This window comes from Marmota monax, unplaced genomic scaffold (genome assembly GCF_021218885.2).
Source record: "Marmota monax isolate L192 unplaced genomic scaffold, Marmota_monax_Labrador192_F-V1.1 WCK01_AAM20220418_F8-fsc00043, whole genome shotgun sequence".
Lineage (NCBI taxonomy): Eukaryota > Metazoa > Chordata > Mammalia > Rodentia > Sciuridae > Marmota > Marmota monax.
The window spans coordinates 9,249,028-9,266,619 of NW_026691982.1; the positions used below are offsets into that span (position 1 = coordinate 9,249,028).

At 40.5% G+C, this 17,592-nt stretch overlaps 1 protein-coding gene and 1 pseudogene across 1 annotated transcript in view; both read right to left on the bottom strand.

Annotated features, from left to right (window-relative positions):
• Positions 1-3,230, bottom strand: part of LOC124094607 (zinc finger MYM-type protein 5) — a 36,929-nt gene extending 33,699 nt beyond the window's left edge. The window contains exons 1-2 of the mRNA XM_058580612.1: positions 2,920-3,230; positions 2,482-2,550 (exon numbers count right to left, since the gene is read on the bottom strand). Coding sequence (XP_058436595.1) covers positions 2,482-2,550; positions 2,920-3,008 — 158 coding nt within the window. The 5' untranslated portion in view covers positions 3,009-3,230. The remainder of the gene's footprint in view (positions 1-2,481; positions 2,551-2,919) is intronic.
• A 989-nt stretch (positions 3,231-4,219) lies between these two features.
• LOC124095225 (uncharacterized) lies at positions 4,220-16,176 on the bottom strand (annotated as a pseudogene).
• Positions 16,177-17,592: the final 1,416 nt, after the last annotated feature.

The following is a 17,592-nucleotide window of genomic DNA, read 5'->3' on the forward strand; positions in this document are numbered from 1 at the left end:
CACAGAAATGAAACAAAAAAGAATTGAAAGTATTGGGGAAAGCCTCTAATGTGAAATAAGATAAGGAGGAAAAACAAACATGACAGTGCAGAAAAAAGAAAATGAAAAACCACATAACTATCATTAGTACTCTAGATGGATAAGGGATGAGCAAACATCATTAAAAGTTTTACATTTCTAATTTTTAAAAATGCCAGGAATTAAACACTTAGTAACAGAATAAACTCAATAAAAGTATTGAAAGATATAACTGAGGAAATCTCAGGAAAAAAAGAGGACACAAATTCTATATACTTACAAGGTTAGGCAGTAGCTCAGGGGTCCAGCACATGCTTAGCGCCTGCCCATGTGCATACACATATAGAATCGTAGGCTGGGCTTGGTGGCACATGCTTGTAATCCCAACTACTCAGGCTAAGGCAGGAAGGTTCAAGGATAGCCTGGGCAACTAAGCAAGATCCTGCCTCAAAATTTAAAAAAAATAAAGAGGGCTGGGGATGTAGGTAGGTGATAGCATGCTTGCCTAGCATAAGAAGATCTGGGTTCAATTACCAGAAGGAAAAATAAAAAACTATCATTAATTACCATTAACTAAATACATGTGTGTTTATGTATGTGTCCCATAATTTATGGCCCAAGAATTTTACAATCTTCATAACAATCTTAGGAAGATACTTACTTTATTCATTTGTAAAATGTACATAATAAAGGCTCACAGAATAACTGACTTGCCAAAGTAAGAGAGCAGAGATTTGAACCTTACTCTGGCTGGCACAAAAAGCAAATCCTCTGCACAACAGCATGGCGTAAATACCTGATGACTTCTGAGAAAAATAGCCTAAGTGCTAATAACTGAGTCAGTGACATATTACCTGGCCAATCTTTTTCTTTTTAGTTCTCATTAATTTCCTTTTCCTACAAGATCCATCATAGCTCTAGAACCACACCCCACATCTCATCATCTCACCAAACTTCTATGGAATCTCCAATGTTACCACTCTAAGAATCCTGTGAAAATTATCCACTTGAAGTAATTTCTGTTCCTAAAAGCTAGACACAAAACTCTATATCCTGACATTGTGTCCTTAAAGAGGTGTGGTTTAGAAGTACTGTGTAAGAAGTTAAACGTAGGGCTGTGAATATAGGTCAGCTATAAGCACGTGTAAGGAAGGCCTTGGCCTCAATTTTCATGAAAGGAAAAAAAAAAACAGAAAGAAAAAATAAAGAAGAATAAAACAACTGCAATAAGTTTAACTTTGCAGCCAGGCCCAGGAGTTGGGAGCCTGAGAAAGGAGGCCAAGTTCAAGGACAACCTCAACAATTTAGCAAGGCCCAAACCAACCCACTGAGATGGCCTTAACCAACTCAATGAGATAGTGTCTCAAAATATAAAAAAAGATAAAAAGGTCTGGGGATGTAACTCAGTGGTAAAGCACCCTTGGGTTAAGACTCCAGTAACAAAACAAAACAAAACAATTTTAGTTTGCAGGGAGCAACTCCAGCAAAGAGAAGGCTGTAATACTACTATGAAAGCATGGAGAATAAGTGAATCACAAAGTTCTTTGTGCTGAACAATAGAAAAATGATCAGTGTTGAAAGGATAAAAATGCAGCAGACCTAAGACACAACAGAATCCCACATGATAAAAATAGGAGTTTTTTTTTTTTTTTTTAAATCATCATTGGTGTTAAAATCATTAACTGAATAGATGACGGAGAATGGAGCATCTGCATTGTATCACAAGGAACACATAGTACTTTCTGGTAACAAAGAAAAAGCCCATTAACCATAATGAAGGGACAAGGCAATCACTGCTAATTCAGTAGTAAATGCTACAACTAGATTATGAATTTCCTGATGTGATACAGCTGGAGTACTGTCAAGGTATATAAATCATCTGGATGTGGTGGCACAGGTCTGTAATCCCAGCAGCTTGGGAGGCCAAGGCAGCAGGGTTGCAAGTTCAAAGTCAGCCTCAGCAACCTAGCAAGGCCCTAGGCAACTCAGGGAGACCCTGGGGGGGGGGGGGGGCTCAGTGGTTAAGCACCCATGGGTTCAATCTCAGGTACCAAAAAAAACAACAAAAAAACAGAAATATACATAGATATAGATATAAATCAATCTTCCTCAAATATAATACAAGCCATAGTTTTTTCTTTTAATATTTTATTTTTAATTATTTAAAAATCCAGAAAGAAAAAAAATCTATCCACTGGAAAGGAAGACAAAAATGTTAAATGCATTCTATAAAATGGAACAAACAGTCCTATTTTGGAAGCCCCTGAGAGAGTAGCAGTTGTGTAAATGCCAGCAGTCACTCCAGTGCTTTCACGGAGATTATCCTTGCTTGGCTCTGGGGACAGAGGCCACTCAAAATAATTACTCTTTGCCTTCAAGATAACAGGGAGGTAATCTCACAGGAAGAACAACCTACTATTTCACTAAATATATTAAACAAGAAAATGGGATAAAATGACTCACAATAGAGATATTTTCTGTATTAATTTCTGCCAAAGCTTCACCAAATTGCCCTGAAGGTGATTCCGGGTCCTAGAGTAGAGGAGATAAAAAATGATTTACAACCAAACTGTGTGGTGCCACCAACTCCTCAACATAAGAGGATGTAAAGGGATAGGTCATGAAGTTACTGCGCGGTTCTGCCAGCCCCGCACGTTGTTGAAAAACTCAAAGAAAACCAAAACCACAACGTAGAGACAAAGCTAAACCTGTTTCTTCAAATTACAGAATTCGGGGTGGGGTTGGGTGAGCTGAGCTAAGGGCACCAGGTCAGCTCCTAGGAAGAGAGGGGGCAGGGCAAACGTTGATTCAGCGCCAGCAAGGGATTCGTATTCCCTCCAAAATTTGCCCACCCAGCTTCATCCCTGACACTCGAGAACCAATACGCAGAGAGAAGCTCACGTCACGGTTGAGCAGCATTTGCGGCAAGTAGTGGCCCTGGACCCGAGGTTTGTCTGCGGGCAGTTGGCGACTAGCTCCAGGTCCGCCATTAGGAACTCGCCCAAGAAGCCTCGCAGCGCCGGGCAAGATAAGAGCTAAGAAGGGGAGCCGGTGGGACAAAAGCAACAATCTTAGTCCCGAAAAAACCTGGGGGACGTAGGCTCCAACGACAGGTTAGGAGGGCAGACTCGAGAGCAGCAAAGCCGGCCGGGGTTCCCCCGCAGAAAATAGAGAAAAATACCCCGAGACCTCCCAGCCCACCCCTGGCTACCGCCTCACTAGGCTCGCTCGGCCGCCACCACACTCACGCAGCTCTCGGGCAGCACCTAAGGTGCCTGTGACAGGAGCGCCGCCCCAAAGAGCCACTGAGGCCCCGAAGCGGTAGCGGCTACGGAGGCCGCACCAAAGGGTATCAAGCCCGAAACGGTGGGACGCTCAGGAGACTGCCCTCACCCTTCTCCGCCTCCCCAGTAGCCTCCGCCTCCTCCCTAGGAGACTGCGTCGCTTCTAGCCACCCCTACTCTCCACGACCCTGAAAGCGGGGATAAGCCTCACGGGTTCTAGATATGGCTCCGCGGAATGAAATCTCCCCTCCCCTGACCCACCCCCTTCGGCAACACGTACTTACAGATTCCAGTTGCGGCTTTAGCGCTGGTAATGAGAAGGCGGAGGCGCAATGCGAACGAACCCCCATATGCTCCGCCCTCTGCATGCTCATTGGCTGCGGTCGGAGACGAGCCTGGGTGCCTCGGGCACGCTCATTGGTTACACTGGCCTTCCTTCAGGACACCCCTCGTGGGGAGGTCCGAATGACAGTCCCTCAGTCGCGGGCCACACCTCCTGCTCTGCCGTTCCATTCCCCCACCGAAGGTCTTCCGCGGCTCCCGCCGCGTCCCTTCTCCTAGCCCCTCCCGCCTCGCCCCGCCCCCACCCACCTGGTCCGGCTGGGTTCAGGAGCCCGGGAATCCGCTGCCTGGCTCCGTCGCTGGGCCTCTGACTCTCAGAGCCGGGACAGCCGGGAGCAATTGAAGCGGGGTCACTTGTCCTCGCGCCCGGGCTCCAGGCCGTTTCCTCGGTTCGAGAAGAGATGCGGCCTCGATGCCCCAACGTTCTCTCCAGTCCCTGGAAGGCTCCAGCGAGGGAGGACGCCCGGGATGACTAGAGCGAGGATGAGGGGGAGGTCGGGAACGCAGCTTAAGTAGGTACCTGAGCATCCAGGAGGCCCCTCCTCCCTCGCCTCCCCCGGTGGGGAACAGTCCCCTCACTTCCCGTCCTGGTTGCAGCAAGAGGAGACGACGTCCTCCATTTTGTTGGAACTGCTGGGGGAACCTGGGGCCCATTCTGAACCGAACCCCATGGGACTGGGAAACTTGTCCACGAGCAGCCCCGACTGGACTCTGGTTCGGCGGAGGGAACGGCTACCACTTTCGTAGTACGAGTCCGTGTGGCCATGATGGGCCATCACGACCAGGGGGAGACCCGGACGCCGCTGCCCACTTCCATCAGCCAAGATGGAGAGAGCTGTGGGCTCCCCCGAGCGGCGCTTCTTCCCGCCAGAAGGACCAACCTGTCCAGGGGCATCTTTCAGTGTCGCCGGCTCGGAAACCTGGCCGTTGGCCCTCCCACAACTCCACCATTGCCTAGTCCTCAAGGATTGATGGAGGCCGCACTCAAACGCCTGCTCCATCGCTTCTCCGCCCACTGAGACCCCTGCGGAGAGACCCGGGCCACCTCCACGAGGGTCCAATTGTTCCTCGTCTACGCCTAACGCGAAGACGTCATGTTGTGGATTTCCAAGACTCCACGTAAAGATGAAAATGATGACTCTTGCCCTGGCGGTTCTTGGTGGGACTACGACTGACGGCGTTAGGTTGGAATGAATTTGGTGAAATACCAAGTTGCTGTGTAATGTCTGGAAATAGGATTAAAAAAAAAAAAAAAAAACATTGTTTCCCCTCTTATTATCCTCTCCAAGGTATGATAAAGACTCAGGCTTATTCAATGACAGTAATACACAAACCACTTAATACATGCTCGTTCATGGATTATAGCAAGAGTGCAGGTTAAGCCTTTGTATATTGCTTGATGCTGTATTTCTTGGATGTTCTCGGGAGGATGTCAGCATTTTTTTTAAGTCTTCAATTAATGGTTGGAAAAATGTACTAAATGTGTGTATTAAAGGAAAGGGCAAAATTTTAATAACTGTTAAGCATTTGTAGGTACAAAGCCAGATACACATGAATTTACAGAGAAAAACTCCATAAGTCTGCCAGAGATTTTAAATCTTAGGCTTAGTAGCCACTAGTCATGTATTTTCTGAAGTCCTATTTTTGTTGAAGTTCTCTATTCAAAGATTAAAAGTTGATAAAATTTGTTTTCCCTGATAATGACAAGTTTAGAAATGGCAACTGTCACCTCAGCATGCTGCCCTTTCAGGAGGTTGCCTTAGTTTTTCTAGTGCTATAACAGAATATTACAGTTTCAGATGGTGAATTATAAACTGTAGAAGTTCATTTAGCTAATGGTTCTGTAGACTGTGAAGTCCAAGATCATGGTGCTCCATCTGATGAAGGTTTTATGACTATCACAACTGCTTAAGAAAGGACAGGAACAAAAGCACACACCAGCTGTGCATGGTGGCCCACATCTGTAATACCAGTGACTGGGAGGCTGAGGCAAGAGGATTGCAAGTTCAAGGCCAGCCTGGGTAACTAGTGAGACCCTTTCTCAAAATAAAAATAATTGGGGGGATGGGGTTGTGGCTCAGTTGTCGAGTGCTTCCTGGCATGTGTGAAGCACTGGGTTTGATCTTTAACACCACATAAAAGTAAATAAAATAAAGCTATTATGTCCATCTATGACTAAAAATATTTTTTTAAAAAGAGTTGGGGATGTAGCTCAGTGGTAGAGTTCCATCCCCAGTACCACAAAAAATAAATAAATAAATTTAATATCATAAAACTATTTTCCACTCTGGTACCTGAACTGACCTGAGCAAACTAAAGAGACAATATGAACTGTGGAATGAGATGGACATCATTATCCTAAGTACATGTATGAAGACACAATTGGCGAGACTCTACTTTGTGTACAACCAGAAATAGGAAAAATTGTGCTCTATATGTGTAATATGAATTGTAATGTATTCTGCTGTCATACATAACAAATTAAAATTTTTTTTAAAAAAGGATGTATGTGAACTACATTTTGCTTTCCAGAGAAGACTGGCATTTACATTCTATTTGTGTTAATTATCATGCTGTCGTAGTCTCTTATGTTCTCTCAGCCCCACTTCCTATTTCATAATATAGAATAATAAAGGATGTTGGAAAGTCAAAATTGGAAAACATTTGTGTCTGTGTTAAATAGCAACAAGAACACATGCAATTTGTTATAAATCTCTTGATAATCTCAAGCTAATGTGAAGGCAGAGTAACACTGACCAATAGCACACAATCTTTGGAGCCAGGGCTGGGGATGTGGCTCAAGCGGTAGCGCGCTCACGTGGCATGCGTGCGGCCTGGGTTCGATCCTCAGCACCACATACAAACAAAGATGTTGTGTCCGCCGAAAACTAAAAGAATAAATATTTAAAAAAAAAAAAAAAAATCTTTGGAGCCAGGTGGTCTGCCTTTGAATCTTTATTACCATCTAGGGAGTTTCCCAAGTTAATTTCTATGAAAAATCCAATGTGTATTAAATGATAAGCAGTAAAACATGGTATTTGAAGTTAACAAGATTATTATTATTATTTGGCAAACCACATATTGCTTTATTCACTGTTTCTCTGAATTACAAAGTGTCAGCCCTGGGCTAAGATCCCTAGAGGGCACAGAGGTAACTGACAGCCCCAGTCCTCCAGGGTATAGAGGAAGCAATAGAAAGAGGTGATGCTCTGTTGCTTCTCCCAAGGTAAGCCCCTACATCCTTGAATTAGGTCCAAAGTGTGTGGAAGCAGGTTGTCATGCTAAGGAATGGACTCAGGCAGAAGTGTTCTTCCCACTTGGTGGCCCCCTGAATGTGATTGCTGATTAGGGAGCCAGATGTAAGATGATAACCTATGTTTTATAGGACTCCTTTTTCCTGGTAGTGGCAGTGAAGTGTCTTGGTTTTGCCCCACTCTGCTGTATAACCTTCCCTTCTATGGGCCTCTGTCTCCAGTTCTATAACCCCATGGGGCTGGACTAGATGATCTCTCTGAGCCTTCCAAATTTAATAGTTAAGACTTCTAACAAATTTATTATTAAAACTCAATAATATGGTGCTGGGGTTGTGGTTCAGTGGTAGAGCACTTGCCTAGCATGTGTGAGGCACTGGGTTGGATCCTTGGCACCACATAAAAAATAAATAAAGGTACTGTGTCCATCTATAACTAAATTAAAAAACAACTCAATAATAACTGCAATAATTGTTTAGAACCTAGAACAACTAAAGTTATTTGGCCGTGGGGACAAGTATTTTACCACTGACATTGTTTAAAATTGCTCCAACATAATGATAATAAAAAGCTCACAAACTCTTAGCATATTTTATCAGTCTTTAAATTCCCTGCAAACAATGCAACTCCTAATTAACAGCTTCCACATCATTTGTTCTTGGCATTATATATTTATATACATATGTGCACATCTATGTATATAAACATAAACATAGATTTTTTAAATTAAATTTAATTTTTTAAAATACACGACAGCAGTGGAAAGCATTACAATTCTTATTACACATATAGTGCACAATTTTTCATATCTGTATATAAAGTATTCACACCAGTTTATGCCTTTATACACATACTTTGGTTTTTTTGCATTACAATTCTTAATACACATATATACCACAATTTTTCATATCTCTGTATATAAAATATGTTGACACCCAATTCAAGTCTTCATACATGTACTTTGTATAATGTTGTCCATCACATTCCACCATCCTTGCTAATCCCCTGCCCCCTCCCTTTCCCTCTCATCCCTCTTCCCTATCTAGAATTCATCTATTCCTCTCCTTCCCTACCGTACTATGAGTCAGCCTCCTAATATCAGAGAAAACATTCGGCATTTGTTTTTTTGGGATTGGCTGACTTCACTTAGCATTATCTTCTCCAGTGCTATCCATTTACCTGCAAATGCCATGATTTTCATAGATTTAAATATGGTAATGTGTACATATAAAATAAAGGACTGTGAGAGGCATATTACAATCAACCAAGCAAGAAGATTAAACTCTCATCACATACATGTACCTAACACATGCTGCTTATGGTGAGTTGAAGGGTACCCCCCTCAAAAACATCACCCAGAGCCTGTGAAAGAGATCTTTTTGGGGAAAAAAATGTCCTTGCAGATATAATTAAGTGTCTTGAGATGAGGCCATCTTGTAAGGGTGGACCTTAAGACCAATCAATGATAAATGTCCTTATAAGAGAAAACGTAAAGGAGAAGGACATGTGAAGACAAAAGCAGAGTAGACTGATGCTGCCACAAGTCAAGGAATGTCTGAAGCCATCAGAAGTTGAAAGAGGCAAGAAATAATTCTTACCTAGAGCCTGTGGAAGGAGCATGGCTCTGTTGGTAACTTGATTTCAGACTTCTGGCTTCCAGTACTCTGAGAGAATAAACAGAAGTCATCAAGTTTGTTGTAGTTTTTATTAGCAACTCTAGGAAACTCACACACCATTATTGTAGAACTATACAGGAAAAGAAAAGAAAAAAATAGAATAAAAACACTAGGTAAATCAGCCAACAGTTTTTTTTTGTTGTTGTTTTGTTGTTGTTGTTGTTTTGTTTTGTTTTTGTTTTTTTAACCAGGAATTAAACCCAGGAGTGCTCAATCTCTGAGCCACATCCTCAGCCCTTTTAATTTTTTATTTTGAGACAGGGTCTCATCAAATTGCTTATGTCCTTGCTAAATTGCTAAGGCCTGGTTTGAATCTTCAGTCTTCCTGTCTCAATCTCCTGAGTTGCTGGGATTACAGGCATAAACCACAATACCCGGTTCAATAAACAGTTTTATTTGAAAGTTTTTGTTTGTTTGTTTTTGTTTTTGTGCTAGGGATTGAACCTATGGCCTTGTGCATGCAAGGCAAGCACTCTACCAAGTGAGCTATATCCCCAGACCTATTTGAAAGTTTTAATATACTCTCTTCATAAACTGATAGACTAAGCAGATTAAAAACCAAGATGAGGCAAAAATCTGAATAATTGAGTTTTTTATATATATAGATAATTGTACAATTAACAAATAGAAAAATATATACACTTATAGTATCCATATTATTAGCTGGGGATGGTTATTTTGTTACTCTAAAACACAGTTCATTACAAATAACAAGATAGATTTAGTTTTAACAGTAATGGGGATTGAACCCACTACCTCACATATGCTAGGTGAGCACTATACCACTGAGCTACATCTCTGGCCCTTTATATTTTATTTTTGAGTCTATATTGCTTGCTTAGTCCTTGAACTTGATATCCTCCTGCCTCAGCCACCTGAGCACCTTGAATTACAGGCATATAAATTCTTAATTTTTTCTTGTCAATTTTTAGGGTAAGAAATTGTTGCCTCAGTTATTTCAATGGTGACTGTTTTGGGTTGCTGTGGTAGTGTTCCCCAAAGGCACATTTTGATTGGAGGCTTGGTTCACAGGGCAACTCTATTGGGAATGGCAAAACTTTGGAAGGTGGATCCTAATGGAAGCTCCTTAGGTCATTGTGCAGAAGGTAGATTTGGTGAGAGGGTTGTTATAAAAGGAGAAGCCTGGCCCTTGCCTGCTCTTTTCTCTCTGCTCTTGTTTGGGATGTGACTGCTTATTCCTTCATGTGCCTCCACCATTATGTGCCACTACCCAACAACCTCACCAGAGGTAAGAACAATGTCTACCCTCAATCTTAGACTTTGAATTTCCAAAACCAGGAGCTAAATAAACCTTCTTTTCACTGGGCATGTTGGCACATACCTGTAATCCAAGCAACTTGGAGGCTGAGGCAAGAGGATAGAAAATTTAAGGCCATCCTCAGCAATTTAGCCAGGCCCTCAGCAACTTAGCAAAACCCTGTCTCAAAAAATAAAAAGGGCTGGAATGTAACTCAGTGGTAAAGGGCCTCTGGGTTTAATCCCCAGTACCCCCCCAAAACAACAACAACAACAACAACAACAAAAAACTGTCTATTTATCTATATATAATATATATTAAATAGGAACTGGATTAAAAAAGAACTTAGATATACAATGATCAGATTCATTGTGAAGCCCTTATAGAGCCAACAAAGCAAAAAAAAAAAAAAAAAGCATGGGGAAATTTGAATACAAGTAGGATATTTCATAATATGAAGGCGTTTTTAGAAAATTTGTTATGTGTGAGACTAATATAATACATAAGAAAAAGTTATTAATTTTTAGAAATACATTCTGATATATTTCTATTTCAGATACTGAAATCTGAGGTTTATTTTAAAATTCTTCAGAGATAAAAGGAGAGAAATAAAATATGGATGCAGCAAGACTAGAAAAATTGTTACCAATTTAGAATCTGGGTAGTAAGTATAGAGATTCATTACACTAATCTCTGTGCTTTTGTGATTAAAACTTTCATGATATAATATTGAAATATTACAATAAAAATTTATATATATAAGGCTGGGGTTGTGACTCAGTGCTTGCCTTGCATGCAGAAGGCACTGGGTTCGATCCTCAGCACCACATAAAATAAATAAATAAAGGTATTGTGTTCATCTATAACTTAAACAAAACGAAACAAAACAAAACAAAAAACTATTAAAACAAGAAACCTTAAAATGCTTTTAAAAATTTATATATATATATTGTAGTGCTGGAAATCAAACATAAGGCCTCATGCATATTAATTACATACTCTACCACAGAGCTATATATCCAGGCCAAAATTTAAAAATTTTAAAGATGGTTAAGACAGATGGAGCATTTAAAGATATATCTATTTAGTCAGGCAGGTGGAACATATCTGTAATCCCAGCAACTCAGGAAGCTGAGGCACAAGATGGTCCATTCAAACCAGCCTGAGCAACTTAGTGAAAGGGTTGGGAGTGTAGCTCAGTGATAAAGCACCCTGCATTCAATTTTCAGTACTGAAAAAGAAAAGAAAGATACATATATTAAGAGTTCCATAAGGGGCTGGGGATGTGGCTCAAGCGGTAGCGCGCTCGCCTGGCATGCCTGTGACCCGGGTTCGATCCTCAGCACCACATACAAACAAAGATGTTGTGTACGCCAAAAACTGAAAAATAAATATTGAAATTCTCTCTCTCTCTCTCTCTCTCTCTCTCTCTCTCTCTCTCTCTCTCTCTCTCTCCCTCTCCTCTCTCTAAAAAATAAAAAAAAAATAAAAAAATAAAAGAGTTCCATAAGGTGAAATGAAACCCCTCTCTCTCACCGTGCACGAAATTTAACTCAAAGTGGATAAAAGACTTAGGCACTAGAACAGAGACTCTGCCCCTAATAAAAGAAAAAGTAGGACCAAATTTTCACCATGCTGGCTTAGATACTGACTTACTTAACAAGACTCCTAAAGCACAAGAAGTAAAATCAAGAACAATAAATGGGATAGATTCAAACTAAAAAGCTTCTTCACAGCAAAGAAAACAACCAATAATATGAAGAAAGCTTACAGAATGGGAGCAGATCTTTACCATATGCACCCCAGATGGAGCATTAATCACCAAGATATATAAAGAACTCAAAAAATTTAACACTGGGCTGGGATTGTGGCTCAGCGGTAGAGCGCTCGCCTAGCAAGGGCGAGACCCGGGTTGGATCCTCAGCACCACATAAAAATAAAGGCATTGTGTTGTGTCCATCTATACCTAAAAAATAAATATAAATAAATAAATAAATTTAACACTAAAAAAACAAATAACCCAATCAATAAATGGGCTACGGAACTGAACAGACACTTCACAGAGGAAGAAATACAATCGATCAACATATATATGAAAAAATGTTCAACATCTCTAGCAATTAGAGAAATGCAAATCAAAACCTCTCTAAGATTTCATCTCACTCCAGTCATAATGGCAATTGTCAAGAATACAAGCAAATATAAGTTTTGGCGAGGATGTGGGGGAAAAGGTGCATTTATGCACTGCTGGTGGGAATGCAAATGGGTGCAACCCCTCTGGAAAACAATATGGAGATTACTCAGAAAACTTTGACTGGAATCATCATTTGTCCCAGTTATCCCACTCCTCAGTTTATACTCAGAGGACTTAAAATCAGTATACTACAGTGACACAGCCACATCAATGTTTATAGCAGCTCAACTCACAGTAGCTAAACTATGGAACCAAACTAGGTGCCTTTCAACAGATGAATGAATAAAGAAAAAGAAAGAAGAATGAAATTATGGCATTTGCCAGTAAATGGATGGAGCTGAAGAATATCATGCTAAGCAAAATAAGCCAATTCCAAAAAACAAAGGCCAAAAGTTTTCTCTGATACACGAATACTAATTCACAATGGGAAGTAGGGAAGAATAGAGGTATTTCAGATTAGGCAGATAGTACTTTGGATCAGGAAAGATAGTAGAATGAATTGGACATTATTACCCTGTATGCATATATGACTACATGACCATTGTGATTCTACATCATGTACAACCAGAAGAATCAGAAATTGCACTCCATTTACGTATACTACGTCAAAATGCATTTTATTGTCATGTATAATTAATTAAAACAAATTTTAAAAAAAAGAGTTCCAGAAGGAAAAATTAGAATTAGAGTGAGGCAAAATGAAAAGGTTATACTTGAAATTTTTCCCCAAGTTTAAAAAAATGAAATGCATCGGGCTGGGATTGTGGCTCAGTGGTAGAGTGCTTGCCTAGCATGGGCAGGATCCAGGTTCGATCCTCAGCACCACATAAAAATAAAGGAATTGTGTTGTGTCAATCTACACCTAAAGAAAAAAAGAAAAGAAAAAAGAGATGCATCAACAGAATAAAAAAATCACTCTTAGTTCTGAACAGAGTAATTAAAACCAAATTATCCTAGACAATCATGGTCAAATGGCAGAATATCTAAGACAAATTATTTTTTTTCAGTGCTGGGGATCAAGTGCAGGTCTTCAAACATTCTAGACAAGGGCTCTCATCCCTAGCCTGAGAAAAAATTTTAAGGAGCAAAATTTTTAAAGAAAAAATTTAAGTGTTTGTTTATACAAAAAGTTAAATTAGATATAAACTATCAGATATGATACATATCTGGATACAATTCAGTAGTGTGTTTAATGTGCAAAAAGAAAATACTGGTTAATTTTGAATTTTATTCATAGTTAAATGATGCTTTCAAGAGAGGAAGCAGATGAACACTTTTTATGACAAACAGAACTGAGGGGTTTACCTTGAAAAGACCCTCTCTGAAAGAAATGAGATTCATTTGTTCCTCAGTATCTATGATTCCAGGACTCTCCTTCAGTATTAAAATCCACAGATGCTCAAGTCCCTTATATAAAGTTGCATAGTATTTGCATTTTTCATATCTCTCATATACTTTAAATCTTTTCTAGATGATTTATAATACTTGATACAATGTAAATACTATGTACATAGTCATTATACTGTGTTATTTAGCAAATAATGACACAACAAATGTCTGTACAAGTTTAGTACAGATGCCATCTTTTTAAAAATTTTTTGTTTTAGTTGTAGATGGACACAATACTTTCATTTTATTTATTTATTTTTATATGGTGTTGAGGATTGAACCCAGTGCCTCACACGTGCTAAGCAAGCACTCTACCACTGAGTCACAACCCCAGCCCCCAGGTGCCATTTTTTTCCTGAATATTTTCCACCTGGGTTGGCTGAATCCAGGGATGTGGAGCTAAGGGATATGGAGGGCAGACTGTATTTCAATATCTAGGAATTTTTAACAAGAACAAAGAGTAAGAATTCAGGAAGCAATAGTAAACACAAACATTAGTATATATGTTGGATCATCTAAATAATCATGTTGTCTATATAAAGAAAGTATAATAAGAATAATTTAATTTGAGGAAAGTTAAAATGAAGATAACCTCTATCAAAATAAAGGATCCTGGTAATGACATGGGCAGATTAGCATTAATTGATTCTAAAATCACTAGTTAAAAAGTTGATAGAAAATTTTATAAAGGATGGTTCAGGCTGATACCACTTGTGTTGGTATCAATTTATTGCCTCTTGGTTTCAAATTCCCCCTTTTTGCCAACCGTATGAAAGTGATCTGGGTACTTGACATAGTTCCCTTTCTGCCTTGCAATGTTAATTTTTTTTTTTTTTTTTTTTTTTTTGTCAGAAGGAGGGAAGGGAAGAAAGAGAGAGAAAACACTGCAGGAAGCAACTTTGTTTCCTGCTGTAGTTACTTGTTTACCAGCACCCCTGCAGTGCTTGTAGCTTGTACAGGACCAAGCTTCTGCCTCTGCAGCTCAGAGGGTTGGCCAGCAGCATCAGGCAGCCAGCAGCTTCCCTCAGAACCCATCTTTTCAAGGAGTTTTGTGTTGGAATGCCTCTGGTGAGACACCTCCCCATTAACTTCCCCAGGCATTTTCAACAAGCTCCTGATGCTGGGTTTTCATAAGTCCCACTAGTACAACACAGGGTTTCTTTTAAGTCCTGTGAGTGGATTTCTGGAAAGTTTTACTGTTGTAGCACCACAATTATTTCTCTGCCAGTCCATGCCCCGTAAACAAAATTTGACTCTTCTCCCTGTCAGTGAGTTACCTTCCTTGGATACTCTACCTCAGTCCTCATAAAGAGTGTCCACTCTTGGCTGAGTGCGGTGGTGTATGCCTATAATCCCAGAAACTCAGGAGGCTGAGGCAGGAGGACCTCAAGTTCAAAGCCAGCCTCAGCAACTTAACAAGACCCTGTCTCAATAAAACAAAAAAGGGTTGGAAACATAGCTCAGTGGTTAAGTGCTCCTGGGTTTAATCTCTGGTACAAAAAAAAAAAAAAAAAAAGAGTGTTCACTCTTAATATCTATTATTCCTATACAGATGATCCCCAACTTAAGATGTTTTGATTTCCTGGTTTTCAACTTTACAATGGTGTAAAATTTATATACATCCCATAGAAATTATACTTTGATTTTTTTTAATAAAAAATTGTATTTACTTAGAAGCATTCAGAATGTCAACAAAACAGCCGAAACTTTTTTTTTTTGTAATTAAAGAGTAGTATTCAGTTAATAGAAAAACAATTATTTCATATAAGATGCATCAGAGACAATTGAAGATGAAAAACTACCGTCCCTATATATAACTAATTTGTGCTGTGCACCAACAAGAACCTGCTTTAAATCTCCATGCCAATTTACAACCCCCACACTGTTCCAGGCAAGGTTAGTTGCTATTGAAAATACCACCAGGACAGGGATATCTAAAGACACATTCGATAGTATGTTAACCATACAAAAAAAGACACTGTACAGTTTCAAAACAAATCTTACACAGCCTTACATTTCATTTTTTTTTTCTTTAAAAGGAGTGAATTGTGTACGGGGGGGTTAAATGCTTTATAGACAAGAAAAAAAAAACTGCGCTAGAACCAACTTGTTCATCGTCATCTTCTTCGTCTTCATCTTCCTCCTCCTCCTCATCCTCTTCATCTTCCTCCTCTTCCTTCTTTTTCTTGCTTTTTTCAGCCTTGACAACTCCCTTTTTTGCTGCATCAGGTTTTCCTTTAGCTCGATAGGCAGCAATATCCTTTTCTTATTTTTCCTTCAGCTTAGCAGCTTTCTTTTCATAAGGCTGCTTACCATCTGCAGTAGTGTTATTCCACATCTCTCCTTTGCAGCATCACCAATGCGTAAGCCAGGATGTTCTTCCTTGATTTTGGGGCAAAACTCAGAACAGAACAAGAAGAAGGCAGACGGAGGCCTCTTGGGTGCATGGGATCCTTGAACTTCTTTTTTGTTTCCCCTTTAGGAGGGATGTAGATTTTCATTTCTCTTTCATAATAGGCCTTGTCTGCCTTTGCCATGTCTGCCTTTGCCATGTCTTCAAATTTTCCTTTCTCTTTAGCAGACATTGTCTTCCACCTCTCTGAGCACTTCTTAGAAAAGGCTGAGAAGTTGACTGAAGCATCAGGGTGCTTCTTCTTGTGCTCCTCCCTGCAAGTTTGCACAAAGAATGCATATGATGACATTTTGCCTCTCGGCTTCTTAGGATCTCCTTTGCCCATGTTTAGTTATTTTTCCTCAGCGAGGCACAGAGGCACAGAGTCGCCCAGCGCCCAGTGCCCATCCGGCTCTCACTTGCCCCGGCGCTGTCTCTATGGAGCTCAATATACTGCAATGGCTGTGAGAGATATATTTTGAATTTTGATCTTTTCCCAGGTGCTATAATTTGGATCTTGAATGTCCCCCAAAGGTCTTTGTATTGAAGACTTGGTCCCCAGCCTGTGCAGTTTTGGGGAGATGGTGGAACATTTATGAGATGGGGCTTAATGGGAAGAAGCTAGGTCACTGGGAGTGTGCCCTTGAAAGGGCTTTTTGGACCCCAGTCCCTCCCCTTTCTATCTTTGCTTCTTGGCCACCACAAAGTAAACAGACCTCCTCTGCCATGTGCTTTTGCCAAGATGTACTGTGTCACCACAAGCCCCAAACAACAGGACCAACAGTTCATGGACTGCAACTTCTGAAACTGAGCCAAATTAACCTTTTCTCCTTTAAGTTTATTTATCTTGGGTATTTTGACACAGTGGTGGCGACTAAAACACTGACTAGCAATATGTAGCACGATCCTCTCATGATGCTGGGCAATGACAGGATCTGCAGCTCCCAGTCAGCCCTGTGATCCGAAGGTGAAACAACTAACACTGTATATAGTATGCCATGTGGCAAAGCTAGGATGTTTGGGAGGTCAGGTGTATCCAATGCATTTTCCTCTTACAGTGGATTTTTGGGGAGGGAATCTCATTTCAGAAGCATCTAAAATTTTTAGAACTGTCTGTGTACTTCTTACTTGCCAGTGTCTTACTAGCCAGTGTCTTATTATTCCAATCAACTGTTGCAAGGAGTAAGTCAAATTGAAACTCCCCATAAGAATTGTCTTCATTCTGACACCTATTGCAAATGTGGGGTTCCCTTAAATCCCCTTGGGTTCAGTAATCTGCTGAAGAAGGCACAGAACTCACTACAAGCAGTTATACCCATGGTTTATTACAGGGAGAGGATACAGGTAACCAATGGAACAGATTCATGACGCAGAGCTTGGGAAGGATTTAAATGCAGTGGCTGCTGGTATCCTTTCCCTGTGGAGACCTGGGTGGCACTACTTATCCTAGTTACAATGTATGGCAGTATGTCCCAAGTGTTGCCAACTAGAAAAACTCATCAAACTTTTGATGTTCAGAGCTGCTATTGATAATCAATTACATACTGCTATTTCTGAAGGTGGAGCTAACACCTTTAATCTATATTTTCCCAGAGGTTGGAACTGGTATAAGCCCCATCACAAATTTTATTTTCAGACTTTTCAGTGGCCAAAGCCTCAGGCAAGCAAAGATTCAGTGTCTAGTAGTGTCTTTCCAAGCCAGGCACCACCACACCTGCCTGTAATCCCAGCAACTGAAGAGGCTGAGGCAGGAGGATTACAAGTTCTAGGCCAACCTCAGCAATTTAG